The following is a 23053-nucleotide window of genomic DNA, read 5'->3' as shown; positions in this document are numbered from 1 at the left end:
GCTTCTAGACCTCCAGCAGAATCCACCGGTGCCACAGCCTTTTCCTCTTGAAACAGCGTTTTCTCTTGGCTTACCTGCATCCACTCTAGCACTGCCTGCTCCGTGCATCTTCGAATACCTTGCCTGGCAGAGCACACTGCCTTGAAGAAGCATGAGCCAGGTGGGAATTTCCTGGTTGTCCAACTGTAATGACTTGTTAGACTCTGAAAATACGTTCAGATTTTCCTTGTTAGGTTTCTGGGGCCAGTTTCACAGGATTGTTTACAGCATGGCTCACAGGAATAGCTACTTCTGTCGTTAGGGGGGGAAGCTCACTATATGGATCTTGATTTTTCCCATCTATAAAATGGAAAGAAGGAACTAGATCTTACATTTCTTTTTTCGAGTCTGATTTACGGTGACTGGGAAAGGAGACAGTGGCCCAGATCTAACGAGAAAAGGCCGGGTGGAGCCTACAAATTCGCTGACTTGGCATTCGCTCAGGGATGCTCTTCTATGTCTGTTTTAGGACGCGGCGGTGAGTACTGCGGGTCTGAGTTCAGCGACGGCTTATCACCGTGACAAAAAACAAACAAACCCAGAGTAGCCTCTACACTAGCGCTACTCACACCGTGAAACTCTTTTCACCCGGGAACTGGGTAACTCGGGAGTTAAGTCTCTGTACAGTTTACAGAGTTCACCAACGTTACCACGACCACCGAGATGACTGCACCACCTGGAATCCTAGAGCGGACCGGAAGTGAGCGCAGCTCTCTCGGCGTGGCGGGAACGCGGGAGCAGCTGCGTCGGCCGGGAGTGTCGTCCGCGGCCCGTTTCTCTGGCGTGGCGCGAGAGAGTCCGAGCTTCTCTGAGGGGAAGCGCGGGCGGAGGGAAGGTTGTGTCTGCGCGGCGACAATCGGGTCTCCTCCGCAGACGGCAAGCCGTGTGGCAGGAGCCCTTCGCCCTCTCCACCCGGGCCTGAGCCACAGGGAGCGCCGGTTTCCGAGAGACCTGTCTGGTTTCCTTGGTGGAGCTCGTATATCTAGGCTTTATTTAGGGCCAAAGTCTCCTCAGTTTTCTGTCTCGCAAGTAACCTGCCGCTCAATCTGTGGTCCTGGAGCTCTAGTGAGTAGTTCAGTGCTCACAATTTCCCGTCTTGTCAGAGAATGGCTTCACTTTCAATGGAATTGCTCGAGTAACTGCCCTGTTGTCACCTAAACAAAATTTTTTTAGCTGCTTCTGTAATTTTTCTGTGTCAACAGGGTTTTCTTATATCGAAAACTTTCCTGACCAAGAATTGAGTGGGGCCTTCAAGGAAAATCTGCCTAGACCCTTGTTGGAGCGAGCCTTTCTCCAAGCTAAGCTAAGGATGGCGGCAGCCCCGGGGGCCCTCCCAGCCTTGGTTGGCCAGGCTTCAGAGGAACAAGGGGAGATTATCAAAGTAAAGGTTAAAGAAGAAGACCCTATTTGGGATCAGGAATCTTGTCTACAGAAGGATTTGTCTCATACCAGGGAACTCTCTCGTCAACGCTTCCGGCAGTTCTGCTATCAGGAGACTCCCGGACCCAGGGAAGCTCTGAGCCAACTCAGGGAACTTTGCCGTCAGTGGTTGAGCCCAGAGATACACACTAAGGAGCAGATCCTGGAATTGTTGGTGCTGGAGCAGCTCCTGACCATCCTGCCTGAGGAGCTCCAGGCTTGGGTGCGGGAGCATCATCCTGAGAGTGGAGAGGAGGTGGTGACTGTGCTGGAAGATTTGGAGAGGGAGCTTGATGAACCTAGACAGCAGGTGAGAAATTGGAGGGGCCATCTTCTGTGAAGAGTTTGAGTGCGTGGGTCCAAGGTGGAGTAAGTGGGGTTAACTTCACACTGACGGCTGCAGATTCTGGTTCTGGGCATTATTATTTGATCACTGGTGTAGATGAATAGATTCATGCTTCTGGGATAACAATTTTCATGTCAGTGATAGCTGATCCTAATAAGGAGATGGTTTAACCAAATGGGAAACCTTGGTCTATTGCTTGCAAATGAAAAATATCTCTTATTTAGTGACTGAGATTAAAGTAGCTATCTCTTCTTACGATCCCCGCTACTTTTACCATATATGAAAGCAAATCAGTGCAGGAATATAAGGAATACCTTCTAGGAGAGACAAATAGAAAAGTAGTCTAATTTAATGGAAATATCAGGAAATGGTGAATCATAAGATCTGGGTCCTATGATAGGCTCTGTCACTAATTAGCTGTATAATCTTGGGCACACACCTTCTCTGGACTTTGATGACTTCATCTGTACAGTGAAGAGATTAATTGCATCATTTTCAAGATACTTTTCAGTACTTGCAGTTGTTGGTATGTGAGCCAGTATTCTGTCTTTTCCCATTACACTAGAGGTTATTTTTAAGAGAATATACTTGCTTTCTATGACTGTAATTTTAGAACATTATGGATATTGCCAAACACTGTTACATTTCTATAATGTTACTATCTATACATTTATCTGAACTCTTTTTGAATATGAACGTTGTATGTATACAGTCTGATCTGTTAAAATATGTTTCTCTGGAATGCAAAATCTTTCATATGAGATTGGTAAATAGGGAAATAAGTCAATATAATGCTGAAATTGTGCCGGCTCATATATGAGTTTTCCCAGAAAGTTGATGTTTTGGGCCACCAAGTAAGAGCAGCTGAATGCAAAGTATATGACTATAGCTGAGTGCAGCAAGTTGTGAAGACATACAGTGCATAATGTCCATTCACCTCCACATCCTTCCTCTTGGCTCTCTTGGCCCCAGTCTCTGTTTTGGAAGCCCTTATGTGCATAGTTCCCTCCCATTTTGGTGCATTTTTTGCTAAACTTTTTTGTATTCCAGAAAATGAGCAAGGAAGGGGGTTTGCAAGTGCCATAGAAGCATGCTGGTGATAAAATTTCTGCTAGTGAGCACAAAAGAAGAAAAGATTTAACAATTGAAGAAAAGCTGGAAATTATAAAATGTTTTGAAATAAATGAAAGAACATGTGACACTGGGTGTGCAACTGAAATAAAAGAGTCAATTTTACGAACAATTAGAGAAAATGCTGGGAAAATAAAGTTATCTAGCTGGAACAGCTTCCATTGCTACAAAATTTATTGGAACAAGGCATAAGGAAATGGTAGAAATGGAACATTTGTTTGGATTTTATACCAAAGAAAGAAGCAATCAGAGGTAACCTTTCTCAAAATTAAAGAGAAGACGTTAGCAATACATGAAGATCTTAAGAAGGAAGTGGAAGATCCTGCAGAAGTGCCTTCATTTAGTGCAAATAGTGACTGGTTTAGTGGCTTCAAGAACTCCTATGATTTCCACAATATTAGGATCTCTGGTGAAGCTGTGAGTGCAGAGAAGCTGCAAAGACATTTCCCCGAGTGTTAAGAAATTTGATAAAGAAGGCTATAACCTGGAGCAGATTTTTAATTTTGATGAAACTAATCTCTATTGGAATGGCCTCAAGGGCCTGTATCTTGAAGGAGGAATCATAAGATCCGGTGTTTAAGGCTACAAAAGGTCAACTGACTGTGATGCTGGGTGGGAATGCCAGTGGGAATTTAAAGCTAAAGCTTGTGTGATTTATCACTCTGCCAACCCACAAGCTTTAAAAGGAATTGTAAAGACTAGCCTGGGTGACTACTATAAGTCAAGCAAGAGAGGCTGGATGACAGGGCAGGTATTTACTTATCGTCTAGGTGATGTTTTGTAGATGATTTTTTAAAATATTGCAAGAAGAACAATTTGTCTTTCAAAATTCTTATAATTCTCAGTAATATACCAAGCCATCCTCCAACAGTTGCTGAACTTTCTTCAGATATTAAAGTTCTCTATTTATCTCCTCATACAACTACTTTACTCCCTGATCAGTGTGTGATCACAGTCTTTAAAGCTTATTATTTAAGGATAACATTCAAGGTGTTTATTGGATCAACAGGGGGTGACAATGCACACACAGTTTTTTAATTCTGGAATTGATAGAGCATTAAACCTGCAATTGATATTCTTGTAGGGGCCTGGAATGATGTCACAAAAGCCTGTTTGCATGGGGTGTGATGTAAGATTCTCCCCGATTTAATTTATGATTCTAAAGGCTTTGAACCTTCAGAAGAGCTCCCTCAAATCAAAGCAAGCTGTATTGCTCTTGCAAAGGAGGTTGGATTTGAAGAAGTTGAGAGTGAAGATATCGAGGAACTGCTGCAATCTCATGCAGAGCTACAACAGTTAGATGCTGAGGCTCAAATGGAAGCGTATAAGAGGATGATGCAGTTCAACAAGCTACCCCACAAGAGCATTTCACTTCTCAGTTATCTTCTGCTCTAAATATGATAGAGAAGCAGTTGCAGTGGTTAGAAGATAATGATGCAGAACACAGCAGGATTTTACTTCGTGGCATGAGGTCCTATTTGGAGCCATGTAAGCAGCTTCGTTATGAAAGAAAGAAAATATTTAAGCAGCAAAAACTACATATATTTTTATAAGCCAATATCAAAGAAATAAAAACAAGATGATGAGCCAGAACCGTCATTATATTTTTTGTAATATCACTACATTTCTTTGAAAGTGTGCAAATGCTTGTCCATCTGAACTTCTGATGATGATATCCTCTACCCTTGCCTCACCCTTTCCTTACACCTCTTTCTAACAAGATACCATCACCTTTCAAAGTAAAATCCTATACTTAATGTAACATTTCTTTATTTAATGTCTTTTTGACTGTACTTGTATTTTTACTGGAATTTCTGTAGTTTTATTAATGCTCTCCTGACAAAGTTGTGTAGAATTTAAATAGTCTACCCTACAACTTTATTTTCTCCATAAATCCTGTTATTTTTTGTGCAGTTTTGCAGAAAGCATGTTTTTTCGTAAGTTCATATGTTACTGCATAGATGCCTGTACAGGCAGTCTCTTATCTCTAGCCAGCACACCTTTTCTCTTTGTTTCAAATAAACAATATTAGTTTTTTCCCTTAGGATGTACCTGTTACTTTAAAATTTTCCTCTTCTAGCTTTGTTGAAAAATGCAACCATTGGTAGGACTTGGTGTTTTGTCAATCCATGGGTAATGGGTATGCTCTGCTCATACTTGATAGTTTTTCATGTGACTCAGGGTTATAGAAATCTCCTAGTCTTATTGAATGTCAAGTTTGCATAAATGTTTCTCATTTCTCTTGTTTCTGTGTGATTTCTGAAGGGAGGGGGAAATGCCATTGTTGCAGACACTTTTAGCTGCCAACCCAGTATCTATTGTACACCCCTTCTTTCTTCCTTAAAAAATGTTGATTTTGTTCATGTTAGCTATGTACCTAACTAAATACTTCTCAGTTTTCCTTGTGCTAGAGTTAGCCATGCATCATAGTCTGGCCAGAGAGAAATAAGCATATTTTCTGGGAATTTCTGGAGAAGCTTTAATTTTCCTTATAAAATGGCACAGATGTGTTTAGTTCTGCCTTTTCCCACTTCCTGTCTTGAACGTGGATGTGATATCTGGAGCTGTGGTAGCCATCTTGTGACCATGACATGATGATAAGCATGGGGATGAATACCAATATGTTATGAATGGCAGAGCAGAAATATAAAGACAACTCGGGTCCCTTACAGAACTGTTAGGTATGTGAATCAATGCCAGCAACTGCCCTCCTCTGGATTTCTTAGCATATGACAAAAATAAACCCCTATTTGTTTAAGCCACTATAATTAGGTGTTATAATTAATTGGGAAATACATGCATTTCTAATGAATACAGTCATATTTACTCCACTATTTTATGACCAAAATTTCTTATTAGAAATCTTAAAAAATCAAATCTGGGAATTATATAGTGAAAGACAAATGACTTTCATAACCAGTTTGAAGTAATTTCAGCTTTGTAATTTGTTTTTGCCATCCAGAGGCACCCTTTACACTTTTGTGGTAAAGGCAGAGTGGAATTCCTCCTATTCCTTCCAAGACCAGGCCCACCTACCTTGGACTAGTCCCTCTAATGGAAATGTAGAGGAATCAAGAGGCTAGGCTGTGTGTGTGTGTGTGTGTGCATGCTTGTGGGGGAGGAGGAGTCAGTGGCAAATGCATCACAATGAGCCATATCTATATTTTGTTTCATATCTTAGTTGCTCTGGTTGTGCTTATACCAACTTTACAGAATTGATGTGATTTTTAAATTATAAACAGGTTACCCTGTCTCCCAGATGACTTATATCTTTCACTCCAGGACCTTCTTTCCCCCAGTTATGGAAAGATTTGGGCAACCTGAAATGCATGCTATTATATCATACAAAGCATTCTACATAAGATATCTTACTCTTAAGATCAGAGAAGGGAAAAACTTACCAAAGGGAAATGACTCAACCATTTTATGAATTTTGTTTTAAAAGAAAATTGGTTTCTTATATACTTTGAGCAGTCTAAGAAGAGGGAGTAAATTTATAACATGGTGTCCAGCCTGGGCGAAAAAGCATAACACATAAATTCCTTAAATCCCACCATGACGTAATACCTCTTGGCTTTCATTCATATATCACTGACTATTTCCTTTTGGAATATTCTGGTTTATGTACACTTTGGGTTCAATATACATGGACATTTTCAAGCCATCCAGCAGAATACTGACATCCACTGACACCTTTTACTTTATTTGAGTATCTTGTTCTGCTTGGTGAATATAAATTATTAGAGTTCATAGTTCTGACAGTATTTGTTCTCTATTACTGTAGAATTGATCTGTAGAATTGGGGGTAAGAAAAAGATCAACATTGTTGTCATTAAATCTAAACTAATCATGGCTTAATGTTAAGTGGATCAGGAAGGTTTTCTCCACATGTTTTTTATGTTCTTAATCCTAATCACTGTGCACACCAAAATCATTTCAGAAACTTCATTATTCAGCTGAGGATAATTTTGAGAGACTGGGATGACAATTCCAGAAACAAAATAATTTCCATGGATATTGCTGGTGAATATAAAATTATCTGTAATCTACTGTACATTTTAAAGCATAACATTTTCACTAGCAGACACCTGAATACTGGCATGGCCTCTGTTTTTCTTTTCTTTTTAATTTTTGAAGAGAAAAAATCATAACAGCATTTAGCATAGGAAATGATGGGATGTCACTAATACACAAGTTAATACCTATATTAACTTTCCTAATCCAGCAAAAATTAGTTAATTCTATGTGTTATTGTGAATTATAGGTTAACCCTTGATTATTTAACCTAGTATTTCTTTTCAGTGTATGCAAATGGCGAATTAGCCAATCAGCTTAAATAAATCAGGACGTGGAGATGAACAGTATATTATGGCAATTTGGATTGTGTCACAACTTCATTCAGGACTTTTGTGATTTAGATTAATCAATGAATAACATTTCTAAGGCGGTATTTAGAATTTATATGTGCATTATAATTGACTTTTGTACTCATTTCATGGCAGTGTCCTTTTTTATAGTATCATTATGGATAAAAAGCTTTTAAGAAAAAACATGCTTGGTTTGGTTCAATTTGTCATAATAATTGTTTTCCATTGCTTAATTTATCACTGCTTTGCATTGAAAATAACACTAGCTCAGACATCAGTGAAAGCATCACTTTCCTAAAATCTTCCAGACTTATTTATTTTCCCCATGCTAGATCCAGACAAACTACATACAAAAAGCTCATATCCGAATGTATAAAGTACTACAAATCAATAAGAAAAAAACGAGATACCCCAACAGAAAAATTAAGAAAAGACTTGAACATGCACTTTGCAAAAAAAGGATAATCAATTAGCCAATAAAAATCAAAACAATTACTCAATCTTAGTGATCAGAAAAATGCAAATTAAAACAACACGTGGTAACTGCTTTATTAAATTAAAAGTGCTGACATGACCAAATTTGGGTAAGGCTGTTGAGCTACTAGAATGCCTATGTACTACTGATAGGAGTAAATTGTTATGACCACTTGGGAAATATCTACCATGTATAACCATGCTCCATGATCCAGCAAACCTACTACAAGATATATATCTAATAGAAACACATTCAAAGACATGTAAAATAATATTCATAGCAGCATTATTGTAATTGCCAAGAACTCTAAACAAAAATGCCCATTAAAAGTGTAACGGATGAATATATATGGTATATTTGTACAATTGAATACTATACAACAATGAAAATGAATGAACAAGTACTACATTCGACAGTGTGAATGAATTTCACAAACTTAATGTTGAACAAAATAAACCAGACACAAATAAATACATATTATATGATTCTGTTTATATAAAGTTCAAAACGCAAAATGAATCTGTGGTAATAGATGTCAGAGTAGTAGTTTGGGAGAAGAGGGTGGGGCAAAAGTAGCTTTCTGAGATGCTGTTAATGTTCTGTTTTTTGACATGAGTAGTTCACTTTGGGATGTCATCGAGCTCTACACTTATCACTTATGCACTTTTTTCTAAGTTTATAATACTTCAATAAAAATTGTATTAAGAAAAAAATTTCTTTCTAATTTGATGTCTCTTGAATGATAGGCTAGGGTTTTTGATTACATGCACATCTTTAGATTCATGTGTCATGTGAGTGAGAAATTATTTTTGTAAAGCCAAGGCCCAATGAGAGAAATTTTTCGAATTAACCGAGTTCATAAATGCCCACCAGAGGATAAGCTAAGTTTTTACTTGGATTTTGCAAGTTAGATGAAGAGATGGGCAATTAATGCTAGGTGTATTGCCAAGCATGGGTTGATTAGGTTTCCATGCTAGGGTCTTATATATTGATCGACCAAATTGTTTTCTTTGAAACAAGAAAACAAGAATATCAGGCAAGGCAAACTACTGAAATGTTCTGTTTGAGTGCAGTATGACTTCTACCAGTCTATTTGCAGAGAGCAGTCTTGGCAGGGATGTGAAGTGGCCAGGCCACTTCCACTGAAAGTGGCACACTTAAAGAATTGGAATCAGGTGCCATACTCAAAGCCTCCAATTGAAGAGTTATTTGTGTTCTGTTCACTTTAAGGTATGCTACTGATAAATAAGTATAAATCAGAATTCTGGTTCTCAGGAGGTAACAGCCTTTTTTTTTTTTTTTGTAACTTTCGTTCTTGCTCAGTTTTAGAATTAACCATGGAGATGTGATTAATCCCAGAGGCTGTTGTTCTCTTAAGACAGCTTTGGGAGGTTATTGGCTGTTGAATACTTATTTTCATTAATGAATCTATTTTCATTAGATTTCACAATGGTGGAGATGTGGAATAGAATCTACCTAACGTGTCTTATTCCCAGTTTACCTGTTGCTTAAATGACTAACAAAGATCCATGTGTAGAAGTGAGTAGAAGGTCTACAAGTCAATGAAAGCTCTCCTAAACTAGAATAGTATAACACACTATAACACAACTTTTATTACTTTCTTTTTTTCTTTTGGTGAATGGCACTGATGCTTTAGACTTAATCTGGAAAGTTACAGGCAGAGACACTGTTTCAGTGTAAAGGCTATAGTAAGTTGATAACACAAATACAGTGTTACAATGATTGAAATGCCAGACAGGAGCAATCTAGATTACTGCTAAGAAAATGTGCCAAACAGTTAGCCATTAGCCACCTTCCTGGATTATTACAAGATTCCCCTATTGTTCACTGACTATCATTTATAGCCTTAGCAGCATCAGATATTAGACTGTAACACAGTCCAGGAAAACTTACCTATTGAATGGTGTGACAACTGAATTTACAGATTCATATTTTACAAAGATTTAGTAAATTAACTTACACAAAGACTGAAGGAAGGATAACATTAAAGCTTTAAATAGGTCCTTCAGGTTTCCCAAGAAAATGAAACCTAATCAAATACCAGCATAATAAGTGTCACATGGATAACTTGGAGGTAAACATGCTTTTTTTCTTTTTTTCTTTTTTTGCCATGCCATGCAGCTTGCAGGATCTTAGTTCCCTGGCCAGGGATTGAACCCAGGCCACCGCAGTGAAAGCGCCAAGTTCTAACCACTGGACCACCGGGGATCTCCCAAACATGCTTTTATATTAAAGACAGTGTTTATTCAAAGTCAGTGGCAAAAACTTCTGAATATTCCTGCCAGATAACCTATTTGTGGTCATTGATGTCCTCTTCTATTCAGCATTTTCCTTATTTAACCATACCATTAGTAAAATATGATTCTGTCTTAGTTTGTTCAGACTGCTATAACAAAATACCACAGACTGGATGGCTTATAAACAAGTAAAAGCAATGGTTCTGGAGGCTGGAAGTCCGAGATCAGGGAGCCAGTATGGTTGGATGAGGGCCCTCTTCTGGGTTGCACGTTGGCAACCTCACATGGCAGAAGGTGGTTAAGGAGCTCTGTGCTATCTTTTTGATAAAGGACTAATCCCATTCATGGGGGCTCTACCTTCATGCTCTAATCACATCCCAAAGGCCTTACCTCTTAAAACCATTACATTGGGTATTAGGGTGCCAACGTGTGAATTTGCGGGGGGCGGGGCACAAACTTTCAGACCATAGCAGAGTCCAAGAGCCCTCACCCGCTAATGGTAAGTAACATAAAGAAGCAATCAAGCAGAACCCAGGGAAGCTGAGGAACACAGCCAACCAGCCAATGTCCATAGAAGCGAATTCTAAGGGGATTACCTTAAGAGGTAATAACAATGAGATATTACTATATTATAGGTTCATCTATAGCCAGGGAAGATATCTGTGTTGCTTAGAACCCAAAACTTGAAAACAATAGAAAATGAATTTCTATCTACTGTGTTAGGAGAAAACAAAACTAATTGCTTACTTTTGAAAAGGATTAAAACACTGAACTGTATTCATATGTGTAAATAAGCGTGAAAGAATCGATAAGAAAAACTTGAAGAGTAAGGAAGAGAGGAATAGTCTCATTAGATACTAACATACCATAAAGCCTCTTTAGGTAAAATTGTGGTACTGACACATGAATAGCTGGATCAATGAAACAATAGAAAGTATGAAAGTGGACTGGAGCACATATGAAAACTGAGTACACAATATATGTGCCATCTCAAATCACAGTGGGGAAAATGGTGTTTTAAGTAAATGGTGTTGGGACAAAAAGAGCCATTTCAAAAAGAAACACATGAAACCCATACCTCATACCATATTCCAGAACCAGAATAAACTTTAAATGTGTCAGAGATCAATATATAAAATTTTAAACATCCAGGAACTAGGAGCAAACAAGAATGACTTCTTAAAATAATCTGAATGTATAGAATTACTCAAAATCTAGAAGTAATATCAAAAACCTTTTTTTCTACATGAAATATTTTTTTAAATGCAGGACAAAAAACCCCACAAGCAAATCAATATAATAAATTAGTGAAAATATTTGCAAAATATGTCATAGGTGTAAGTGAATCTCAACAGAAATGCAATAAAAGTGATCATGAGACATGAGCAGTTTTTTTTTTTACAAACAAACAAATGGCTATGAGAAGATGCTCGACTTCAATCATAAAAAGAGCAAATCAAAACTATACTGAGGTGCCATTTGTCACCTATCAGACTGGCAAAAATTCAAAAGCTTGGCAACACAATCTGTTGGCCTGACTGGGGAAACAGTTCCTCTCAAATGTTGCTGGTAGAAGTGCAAAATGGTACCATCCCTATGGAGGGGATTTTGGCACCATCTAACACATATTTACGCATTTACCATTTGACCCAGCAATACTGCTTCTGGGAATTTACTTGGAAAATACAAGTAAGAAACAACATAGACACAGTTTTTCATTGCAGCATTATTTGTAAAAGCAAAATATTGTAAACAACCTAAATGCCCATCCATATAAGGGTGATTGAATAAACTATGGTGCATCAATATAATGGTACTATGTACACAAAAAAAGCATAAGCAAGATATCTATGAACTGGTATGAAATGATTTCCAGATAATATTTTTATATTAAGTGAAAAAAAGGAGGTGTAAACTACTATACAGTATGAAAAAATAAGTATACACACGTTTGCATTTAATTTGTATATATATTATATATACACAAATATATACATGCAGATGTGTGTGTATATACATATGTATAATGTTTTTACTTATTTTTGCAAAAAAAAAAAAAAACAGGGTAAAGCATCAACAACAAAAAATGGTTTCTTATGGTAGTGGGGGAGAGTAGAATGCAGGCTATGTGAATATGAGCAAGACTTCTCTGAATACATATTTCATTTTTTGTATATCACGTAAGTGTTTTCAGTATTTAAAAAACAATACTAAATTCAAAGTGATAAAAACAGAAACAAATGAACTCAACAATATATCAAATTAACATAGTAATACAGAGGAAAATAATAATTCAGGTGGCTTGACCACAGTACTCTGACTATATACTTTTAGCGGGATACTGTCTATGGGCCTGTAAAGCTGCAAAGATATATTGAACTTTACTTAGTAGGTATGTTGTTGGAAGTGTTCTACAACACAAAGCATGGTGATTCTGAAACTCTTTTGTATTATTGTAGTTTAGAGCCAATGAGTAAATATATATACATTGTTATGAACTGCTTTTTTTTAAACTGTGGGAGAAGGAAGATATTAATATGGAAGATGGAAAGGTGAGGAAAATTCTATAGGTATTGAAGTTGAGTTGAATTCATGTTATTTTATGAAATATATTTACCAGCTTTATCCTTGAAAGGGCTTAGAGGAGATGACACCTATTAAAAATGAGCCTACTACTACTCAATCTTTGCTACTAAACATTGTTGTCCTCTAAAATGAATCAAAATTTCTTGGGAAAAAAACAGTTGAACTAGATCTGGGACAGAGAGAATACAATGTGGTCCTTGTATTGTTTATTCTAGAAAGCTTGGATGTGCCAAAACCCAAACCAAACCAAAACAAAAACTAGTGGGGTCATGTCAGAATGTTGCAGGAGCCAGATCAAGGGGGCTTCCACTGGCCAAATTTGAGACAATTGGAGCATCAAAGTGAGTGAGGATGGAATGGATTATAAAATAAGTCTATAGTGATACTCAGAAAGAGAGACAGACCCCAAAGTAGGATGGACAGAAAGCTCTTTACAGAAAATTGCTAGCTATTAAATGTAGAAGGAATTATAAAAGTAGGAAGTCACCATTTTACAACCCCCAGTATAAAAATTGATTCAAGCAGAAATCAATGAATGTTAAAACCATTGGGGAATAAGATATTTGCATAGTTCCAAATTATTACCAATTATTATTTATTACAGTCGGAAAAAGTGTATTTTTGAATGGATAGATCTGGTGGTTACCACCTTAACTAAGTAATCAAATTTAGCATTATCTACAATAAAATAACTTGACAACTTAATGTAACCTGTGATGTGACACAGTAAGTACACATTACTTACGCGGTATTCTTCCAAAAATGTTCTTTCCCTGCTGCCGCGCAGTCGCGCGGAGGCTGAGGCTCGGGTGCTTTAAAGGTTCGGCTCCATCCGTAACTCACCTCCTTGGCCGAGGAAGGCATTGCTGCTGGAGGTGTAATGGACATTAATACTGCTCTGCAAGAAAAAATGATCAAATTAAAAATACTGGGTTCTTGTTCCTCAAAAAACAAAGAAAGGAGAAAAAAAAAGAAGTTCAACTAGAATCTACTTGTGAAGAAACAATCAGGCAAGTCCCTAAGTGCGGTAAGTCCCTAAGTCCCCAGTGCGATATTCTATAAGACAGGTAGCCCTGACTTTTCAAAATTTAATGTCATAAAAAAGTCAGGAAATGATTTTAGATTAAAAGAAGCAAAATAGATATAATAACCAAAAACAATGTATAAATATTGAATGGCTCATGGACTTAAAAAAAGCAAACATAAAATGCAGGTGACCCTTGAATGCCTATGGGGGTGAGGGGTTAGGGGCATCGACTTTCTGCACAGTTGAAAATAGTCCTCCCTATACATGGTTCTTCCATATCCGTTTCTGCATATGCGGATTCAAGCAACCAGGGATCGTGTAGTATTTACTGTAATAGTTACTATTTAAAAAAATCCGCCTATAGATAGTCACCCAAGGGTCAAACCAATGTTGTTCAAAGGTTAACTGTATGTATGGAGACAACTGGGTAAATTTAATTATAAACAGAGTACTAGATCATTGGTGTAAGGAAAAGATAAATGTTTTCTTTTCACCCAACAGTTATCCACTTTGATTGGCTTTTTTTTTTTTTTCTCCCATCCATAACACACTGGGCTAATGTTTTCCACATTTGGTCTACAACTGTCAGATTTCTTCCTGGGTTTAACAGTTCAGTTAGTTCCTATTAGATAATTTGCATACCCCCCAAATATTTACTTTTAATTGCTCACACTGAAACTCATTTACAATTTTCTTCTGGTTAGGAGGAAAATTAGGAAAGATTCCTTTAATGTGCTTCCATTGTTATTCCCCAAAACAGAAACCACAAGGATGCATATCAACTCCTGTTCAATGCAGACAGTTTCTGTTGTATGGCTCTGGCTTTATTCGTCCCAGCATTTTTTATTTCTCTCCTTATTCTATCTTGCACTCCTCTTAAGAATTCAGTGAAGACTTGTTTTCCTTCTTATATCCATTCTATTTCAATAGAAGAATGTTTTGAGGTTTAGCTATGGTTTGTGCAGTGATGTGATTAATATTATATTAGTTTCCAAATGTACCTGTTTATCCCCAGGTCCCACAGGGCACATATGGGCAGGAAGTTCCTATGGAAGAAATGACTCTTCTAGATACTGCAAAGGCGTCCTTAGGTACCCATCTCCAGACTATAGAGGACGGAATGGAATGTGAATCTCCAGAGCCACATGCACTTCAAGATAATGGTGAGGATAATTTAGCCTTTGGAAAGAGAATGAGATTTGGGAGGAGGGAAGGGTCCATTCATGGAAAGCTTATCAAATTTTATTCCATTGCAGCTTCTACTGAATATGGCTGAAGGAAAGGTCAACGAGTGTAGTGGAATGCTATTAAAGAAGCTGAATTAAGCAGTCATGTAATAATGTAAAAAATAGTTGAACACAAGATTTTTCATTGATATTTTGCAATGGAATTAAGTACCTGTGGATAGATAAATCAGAGATGCCTCTGTATATAAATGCTGATCACTTGTCAATGTAGCCATGGGTCCCATTTCTATAGCCTCTGCCCCCAATTCTTGTTACATATGACTGTTTAAGACTTGGAAATACTACTTCGAAATTCTACTGAAGAAAATGGAATTTCTGAAGTCTATGTCCACTAGAGATCTAAGGACTATTAACAGTGTGGTGGAGGCAGCAGCACAGGCTGGCCTAGTTGTGGAGCAGCTGTCTTTTCCCAAAGGCTTAAGTATAATTGATATAATTTTCTTCTTTTCTTATAACCCTAGCGACTCCTTATTCTCTGCTTATCCTAGACCTACTAACATTGATTGTACTAATTTCTGAGGCTCATATTCTCAGATTGTACATATTCTGAAGCTCTGGTTCTCATTTACATTGCCCTGTATTTCTTTCCTCCCCCCAGTTTATCCTTGTTTACCTTCCATTATGTTCATGGCTCCAGAGCATGATGCAAAATGTATCAGTGTGGAAAGAAATACTATCTATATAATGGTCTTTTCAGTCACATTTTGAAATACCACTTATCATGAGTGTTGTCATCCTCATTATAAAGTTAACAAATTTTTATCCAACACTTTTTTTTTTTGTGGCCACACCCGAGGCTTGGCTTTGCAGTTCCCCGACCAGGGGTTGAACCTGGGCCACACAGCAATGAAACCACCTGAGTTCTAATCACTGGACCACCAGGGAATTCCCTATCTGACACTTTTCTATGTAGTAATGTGTTAGATAATGGAAAAGATACTGGAGGAAAAAGTGATCCCTGCTTCTTTAGAAACTTACAATCTTGTTCTACATATGAAACAGTTAAAGAAGAAAGTGCTACAGTGCTAGTTTGTGTTACGAATAAATTATGTCCTAAGAAAGGAGAACTCACTGTAAGCTTAAGTTAAATGATCAAGGAAGTCTTGTTGGAACCATTGAGACTTAAGTGAGGCCAAAACACACAGTAACATATTAATTTGAAGTTTTGAAAGTTGTGAACATTTGAGAATGATTTAAATTTACCAATTCAATATTTTTTATGCAAATTGGTAGTATAAACAATGTTGACTTGAGAAAAAGTATTTTTTCCAAGCAGCTGTAAGACTTTAGAGGTGATATGCTAATTCCAAATTATTTTTTTGATTTTTTTCAAAATAGTTTCCTTAAGACTAGCCAGGGGCTTCCCTGGTGGCACAGTGGTTGAGAATCTGCCTGCCAATGCAGGGGACACGGGTTCGAGCCCTGGTCTGGGAAGATCCCACATGCCGCGGAGCAACTAGGCCCGTGAGCCACAACTACTGAGCCTGCGCGTCTGGAGCCTGTGCTCCGCAGCAACAAAGGCCGCGATAGTGAGAGGCCCGCGCACCGCGATGAAGAGTGGCCCCCCACTTGCCACAACTAGAGAAAGCCCTCACACGGAAACGAAGACCCAACACAGCCATAAATAAATAAATTAAAACAAAACAAAACAAAAAAGACTAGCCAAATTTGAGTTATTCTAAGTGTTTCTGTTATTATGAATATTCTAAACATTTATTTTAATATGCTATATTAAGTCAGAGCTTTTTCACTACTTCAGGTTCATCTGCTACTCTTTCTTTATTAAAATCAGTAATAAGGTTATTGGTATTGGGTTTATAGTTTCACAAGCACCGAAAGGGAGCTCATGCAAATATATGATGTTGAAACTTCAGCCCCAAATGTTGCTATAACAGCTAACCTGACTGAATAAAACAAAGTGTGGTATAGTCTGGGGCTTTAAAAATATCTATGACTGTATTTCTGAGACTTCTCTAGTCAAAAAAAAATGTTCTTGTGTAATTAATAAATAAATGAAAAAATAATAACATCAATTTGCTCCCTGTTTTACATAAAACAGTGCTTTACTTTAAGACTGACCCTGGATACTGCTCTGGAAAGTCACATCCTGGCTTACTACTCTTTACTATATCAGAACTCTTTGTTCCTGGGTAGAGTTCTTCATTTACCCTCTCTATTCCTCCAAAGGGAGACTCACTAACCAAAATTGTATTCCCCGTCTTGTGTGTCCATAGCATCTACTTGTACTCCCAGCTCTCTCTAGTGGCTACTTGAGCAATATACATATTTTAAATTATATTCCCAAATCGTCTAACTGATTTTTTTCTTTATATTTTAGGGTCATTTTTGTGGCTTTCCATGATGTCTCAAACCATGGGTGATGATAACTTTAGTAGCTTAGATACTAATGAAGCAGAAATCGAACCAGAAAACATGAGAGAAAAGTTCTTCAGAAGCTTAGCAGTGTTACTGGAAAACAAGAGTAATAATACCAAGATATTTTCTAAAGCAAAGTACTGTCAATTAATAAGGGAAGTGAAAGAGGCTAAGGCCAAGGCAAAAAAAGAATCAGTTGACTACCGTCGCTTGGCTAGATTTGATGTGATCCTGGTACAAGGACATGAGAAGCTGATTGAGGCTGTAAATGGGGAAACAGATAAAGTGCGGTATTATTTACACAGTGAGGATTTATTTGACATACTGCATGACACACATCTCAGCATTGGACATGGTGGACGTACCCGCATGGAAAAAGAGTTACAAGCAAAATACAAGAACATCACAAAAGAAGTTATAATGCTATACTTGACACTCTGCAAACCATGCCAACAGAAAAATTCAAAACTCAAGAAAGTTCTAACATCGAAGCCAATTAAGGAAGTTAACTCAAGATGCCAAGTAGATCTTATAGACATGCAGTTGAATCCTGATGGGGAGTATAAATTTATTATGCATTATCAAGACCTTCGTACAAAGTTGAGTTTTTTGCGGTCATTAAAATCTAAAAAGCCTAAAGAGGTTGCACATGCTCTTTTAGATATTTTTACAATTATTGGAGCACCCAGTGTTCTACAGTCTGACAATGGGAGGGAATTTTCAAGCCAGATTGTCAGTGAACTTAGTTATATTTGGCCAGAACTGAAAATTGTCCATGGGAAACCTCAGCCCTGCCAAAGTCTAAATTCTATAAATCAAACTAATGAGGATATCCAAAAGCGGATTATCTCCTGGATGCAAACTAACAATTCAACACACTGGGCTGAATTTTTGTGGTTTATTCAGATGACCCAAAATCAACCCTATCACAGAGGCATGCGACAGACTCCATGTGAGGGTACATTTAGCTCTGCAGCTAAGCTGGGCTTGTCTCATTCTCAGCTAACTGAAGAACTTCTTGCCAGCCTGAACACAGAAAATGAATTGGAACAGGCCGACAAGGAATTAGAAAATACTCTAGGAGCCCAGTATGAAGACAATATTGAGACTGGAACAGATAGTAGTGATATTGAAGAAAATCTTTCTGTTACTCCTAAGATAGCCCAAAAAACTCCTCCTGAAAGCGGACTGAATTTTTTATCTTGTGTAGTTTGTGAAAAAGAAGGCACAGGTGTTAGTAGTTGTGTATCACGTGATAGAAACGTCCATGCAATCTGTGGAGTGCCCTCTCAACATGAGACTGATGGTTATCACCATAGAATAACTTGTAGTCTCTGCTATGAGACCGCTACAATGAAAAGGAAACATGATGAGATTCCAAGAAGTTTGACTGTTCAACCCTCCAAAATGTTAAAGCCATCAGAGACACCATTTTCATCAGACAAAGTAGGAGACTGGGTAAGAGTTTGAGTGTCTGCTGTAGATCAAAGCAGGGGAGAGCCTCATACTTTACTGTGACCATGATGAGTGAGAAATTTTGGACATGGCATACTAAAGCACAATTATGGCCATCTTGGATATATTTTCTCCAAAGAAAGGCCAATTACATTTAATGTCCTCCCTCCACTCCTTTTTTCAAGTTGGAAGTTATAACCTTGGATGCTGCTTTGTTTATTGTTCTGGGGTGAAGAACAGTAGTACCTCTTACTTATTTCTGATGTCAGGCATTTCTTAGCGGAATGAGAAAGCTAGGATCCAGGGGATAAATGGTATGCATGATGGTATGTTTCTATAGAAGGATAAATTTGGGGACAGATGAATTTAATGTTACTTTGTTTTAATTATATGTGAGTTTGGGTTGAGAGGTAAGCTAAGAAAGGGCATCTCAGGTCAAGTGAAGAAATATTTAGGAAGGGCAGGGGATGATAAGTTTGGTTAGGAGATATGGATTTGTGTTGGGAAAGAGTTTGGTTTTCTGATTTAAATGCAGAGTGTGAAATAAGACCAATGAGATTTTCAATCAGTAGGTCTTATAAAGTAGAGCTAATATGTGTTCAGGTAAGTGTTTTGAAATGTGAAGGTTACACATGATTTGGGCCAGTGGTACTCAGAGTTTGTTCTTCAGACCAGTGCTGGTCTGCAAACTGTTTATACTAGTCCATAATTAGGTAAGTACACAAATTGAGAGTATTTGGAAAGTTACAACAATTTGACATTGCTGCAATACCCAAGCACGTGATTGATGAACTCATCTTTTCAAATAGAATATTCAATTTGGGTGTTAAACTCTCAAGGTGAGTCACATGTGGTAGCAGCTGTACATTAGTCAAGCACAATAGGTTCACATTAAAATGTGTGATATGCTATGATTAGCTTGTCAGCTGTAACCCAAAAGTGTATAAAACTCTGAGAAAATGTAAGCATTTATTTATCTTTATAACTTAATTTAAAAATCATTTTATATTTTTAATCAAGCCTAGTTTTGGGGTTATTAAAATTTTTTTAAAGTATAGTTGATTTACAATATCGTTAGTTTCAGGTATACAGAACAGTGATTCAGTTTTATATATATATTCTTTTTTCAGATTCTTTTCCCTTATAGGTTATTACAAAATATTGAGTATAGTTCCCTGTGCTATACAGTAGGACCTTGTTGGTTATCTGTTTTATATATAGTAGTGTATATATATTAATCCCAACCTCCTAATTTATCCCTCCCCTCCTCTTTCCCCTTTGATAACCATAAGTTTGTTTTCTATGTCTGTGAGTCTCTTTCTGTTTTGGATATAAGTTCATTTGTATCTTTTTTTTTTTTTTCAGATTCCACATATAAACGATATCATGTATTTGTCTTTCTCTGGCTTACTTCACTTAGTATGATAATCTCTAGGTCCATCCATGTTGCTGCAAATGGCATTATTTCATTATTTTTTATGGCTGAGTGATATTCCATTGTATGTATATGTGTATATATATATATATATATACCACATCTTCTTTATCCATTCATCTTTTGATGGACGTTTAGGTTGCTTCCATATCTTGGCTATTGTAAATAGTGCTGCAATGAACAGTGGAGTGCATATATCTTTTTGAATTAGAGTTTTCTCTGGATATATGCCCAGAAGTGGGATTGCAGAATCATATGTTATTTTTAGTTTTTTGAGGAACCTCTATACTGCTCTCCATAGTGGCTGTACCAATTTACATTCCTACCAACAGTGTAGGAGAATTCCTTTTTCTCCACACATCTCCAGCATTTATTATTTGTAGGCTTTTTGATGATGCGAGCCTAGTTTTTGATTTCTAGTTTAACATTATTAAAGACAAAAGTAAAATTTGTATTACTTATTTTTAATTCTAATTTGCAGATGGAAAAACAAGCTTCACTGGACTTTTTTGTGAAGAAAAGACATACCTTTTCTGAATATGGCAGTAGTAGTAAAAGAATTGGTAACAATGGAAGTCATCCTGAGGAAGTGAAAACCAAAAGAGTTCATACTAGCTTTACTCGGAAGTATGATCCCTCATATATTGAATTTGGTTTTGTCGCTGTAATTGATGGTGAAGTGCTGAAACCACAGTGTATTATTTGTGGAGATGTACTGGCTAATGAAGCAATGAAACCATCAAAACTTAAGCGGCATCTATATTCAAAACATAAAGAAATAAGTTCACAGCCAAAAGAATTCTTTGAAAGAAAGAGTAATGAATTGAAAAGCCAACCAAAGCAGGTGTTCAGTGTTTCTCACATAAACATTAGTGCTTTGCGGGCTTCTTATAAAGTAGCACTTCCGGTTGCTAAGTCTAAAGCACCATACACAATTGCCGAGACACTAGTGAAGGACTGCATCAAAGAAGTTTGCTTAGAAATGTTGGGTGAATCTGCAGCAAAGAAGGTAGCTCAAGTACCACTTTCCAATGACACCATAGCGCGACGTATTCAGGAACTGGCGAATGATATGGAAGACCAACTCATAGAACAAATAAAACTAGCCAAGTATTTTTCACTGCAACTTGATGAATGCAGAGATATTGCTAACATGATAATTCTTTTAGTATATGTGAGGTTTGAACATGATGATGATATAAAGGAAGAATTCTTTTTTTCAGCCTCTTTACCAACAAACACAACTAGCTCAGAACTGTATGAAGCTGTGAAGAATTATGTTGTCAACAAATGTGGTTTAGAATTTAAGTTTTGTGTAGGAGTGTGTTCTGATGGTGCAGCTTCAATGACAGGAAAACATTCTGAAGTGGTTACCCAGGTTAAAGAACTTGCACCAGAATGTAAAATAACACATTGCATCATTCATCGAGAAAGTCTTGCTATGAAAAAAATATCACCTGAACTAAATAGTGTGCTTACTGACATAGTAAAAATTGTGAATTATGTAAAATCTAATGCGTTAAATTCAAGATTATTCTCTTTATTATGTGATAATATGGAAGCTGATCATAAGCAACTGTTATTGCATGCTGAGATACGGTGGTTATCACGGGGAAAAGTTCTATCAAGAATGTTTGAAATACGAAATGAACTCTTAGTATTTCTGCAAAGCAAGAAACCAGTTTGGTCCCAACTTTTCAAAGATGTGAATTGGACAGCCAAACTTGCTTATTTATCTGATATCTTCAGTATTTTTAATGATCTTAATGTTTGCATGCAAGGAAAGAATGCAACATGTTTTTCAATGGCAGATAAGATTGAAGGACAAAAACAAAAGTTAGAAGCTTGGAAAAAAAGAGTTTCTACAGATTGTTATGACATGTTCCATAACTTAACAACAGTTATCAGTGAAGCAGGTAATGATCTTGATATTGCATATCTGCGAAAAGTTGTCAATGAACATCTTACACATTTGTTAGATTGTTTTGAATTGTATTTTCCATCAAAAGAAGATCCACGCATAGGAAATTCATGGATACAAAATCCATTTCTTACATCAAAAGATAATTTAAATTTAACTATAACCCTACAGGATAAGTTGTTGAAGCTGGCTACTGATGAAGGATTGAAAATGAATTTTGAAAATACAGCATCACTTGCTTCATTTTGGATAAAAGTTAAAAATGAATATCCTGAGCTTGCTGAGATTGCTTTAAAATCTCTTCTTCTGTTCCCCTCAACATACCTCTGTGAGACTGGGTTCTCTACATTAAGTGTTATTAAAACAAAACATAGAAACAGTTTAAATATACATTATCCCCTGAGAGTAGCATTGTCATCAATCCAACCTAGATTAGACAAATTAACAAGCAAGAAGCAAGCTCACTTATCACATTAAATTTTTTAAATACTGATTTATAAGGTTTTAATTCAAAGTATACATATAGGCATTATGGAAGTGTGAAAAGTTATTTTTAAATTGGCAATTCTCTATATAAATTGCCTATATGTAAACAAAAGTGTACAGTTTTTATAATTCTCTTATTTTTCCCCATTATATTTGTTATATTTATTAAGATGTAATTTTAAATCTGTTCATTCTAATATTAAAAAATTTTGTCTTGTATTTTGTATGTCTTTTCATTATTGCATTTTATTAGAATATTAAGATGGTAGGATGACTTCAGGAGGGGAATAATTTCTTTGAAATGACAGACTTGATCAGTGAAGGGAAGTGAATTCAAGGGGTGGAATTAGAATTTGAATGCAAGGGAAGGGGTCAGTAAGATGTTAAGTTTGTTAAACTGATCCTGGGTGGTTTGGTTGGAAGTTGATAATAAGTTTGTTTTGTTGGTGCATGTTCAGATGCAGTGTTTAAGTGGGTAAGGTGGG

General features: G+C 36.9%; 1 protein-coding gene across 1 annotated transcript; it reads left to right on the top strand.

Annotated features, from left to right (window-relative positions):
• Nucleotides 1-770: 770 nt before the first annotated feature.
• Nucleotides 771-22640, top strand: SCAND3 (SCAN domain containing 3). Its single transcript, XM_059938102.1, has 5 exons — nt 771-1104; nt 1242-1768; nt 14664-14811; nt 17234-18729; nt 20643-22640. The coding sequence occupies exons 2-5, from the start codon at nt 1349-1351 to the stop codon at nt 22557-22559; spliced, it is 3981 nt and encodes a 1326-aa protein (XP_059794085.1). The 5' UTR covers nt 771-1104; nt 1242-1348; the 3' UTR covers nt 22560-22640.
• Nucleotides 22641-23053: the final 413 nt, after the last annotated feature.

The sequence above is a fragment of the Balaenoptera ricei genome, chromosome 11 (genome assembly GCF_028023285.1).
Source record: "Balaenoptera ricei isolate mBalRic1 chromosome 11, mBalRic1.hap2, whole genome shotgun sequence".
Classification (NCBI taxonomy): Eukaryota; Metazoa; Chordata; class Mammalia; order Artiodactyla; family Balaenopteridae; genus Balaenoptera; species Balaenoptera ricei.
The sequence above is the reverse complement of the archived record's forward strand: the minus strand, read 5'-3'. Positions and strand labels throughout refer to the sequence as shown.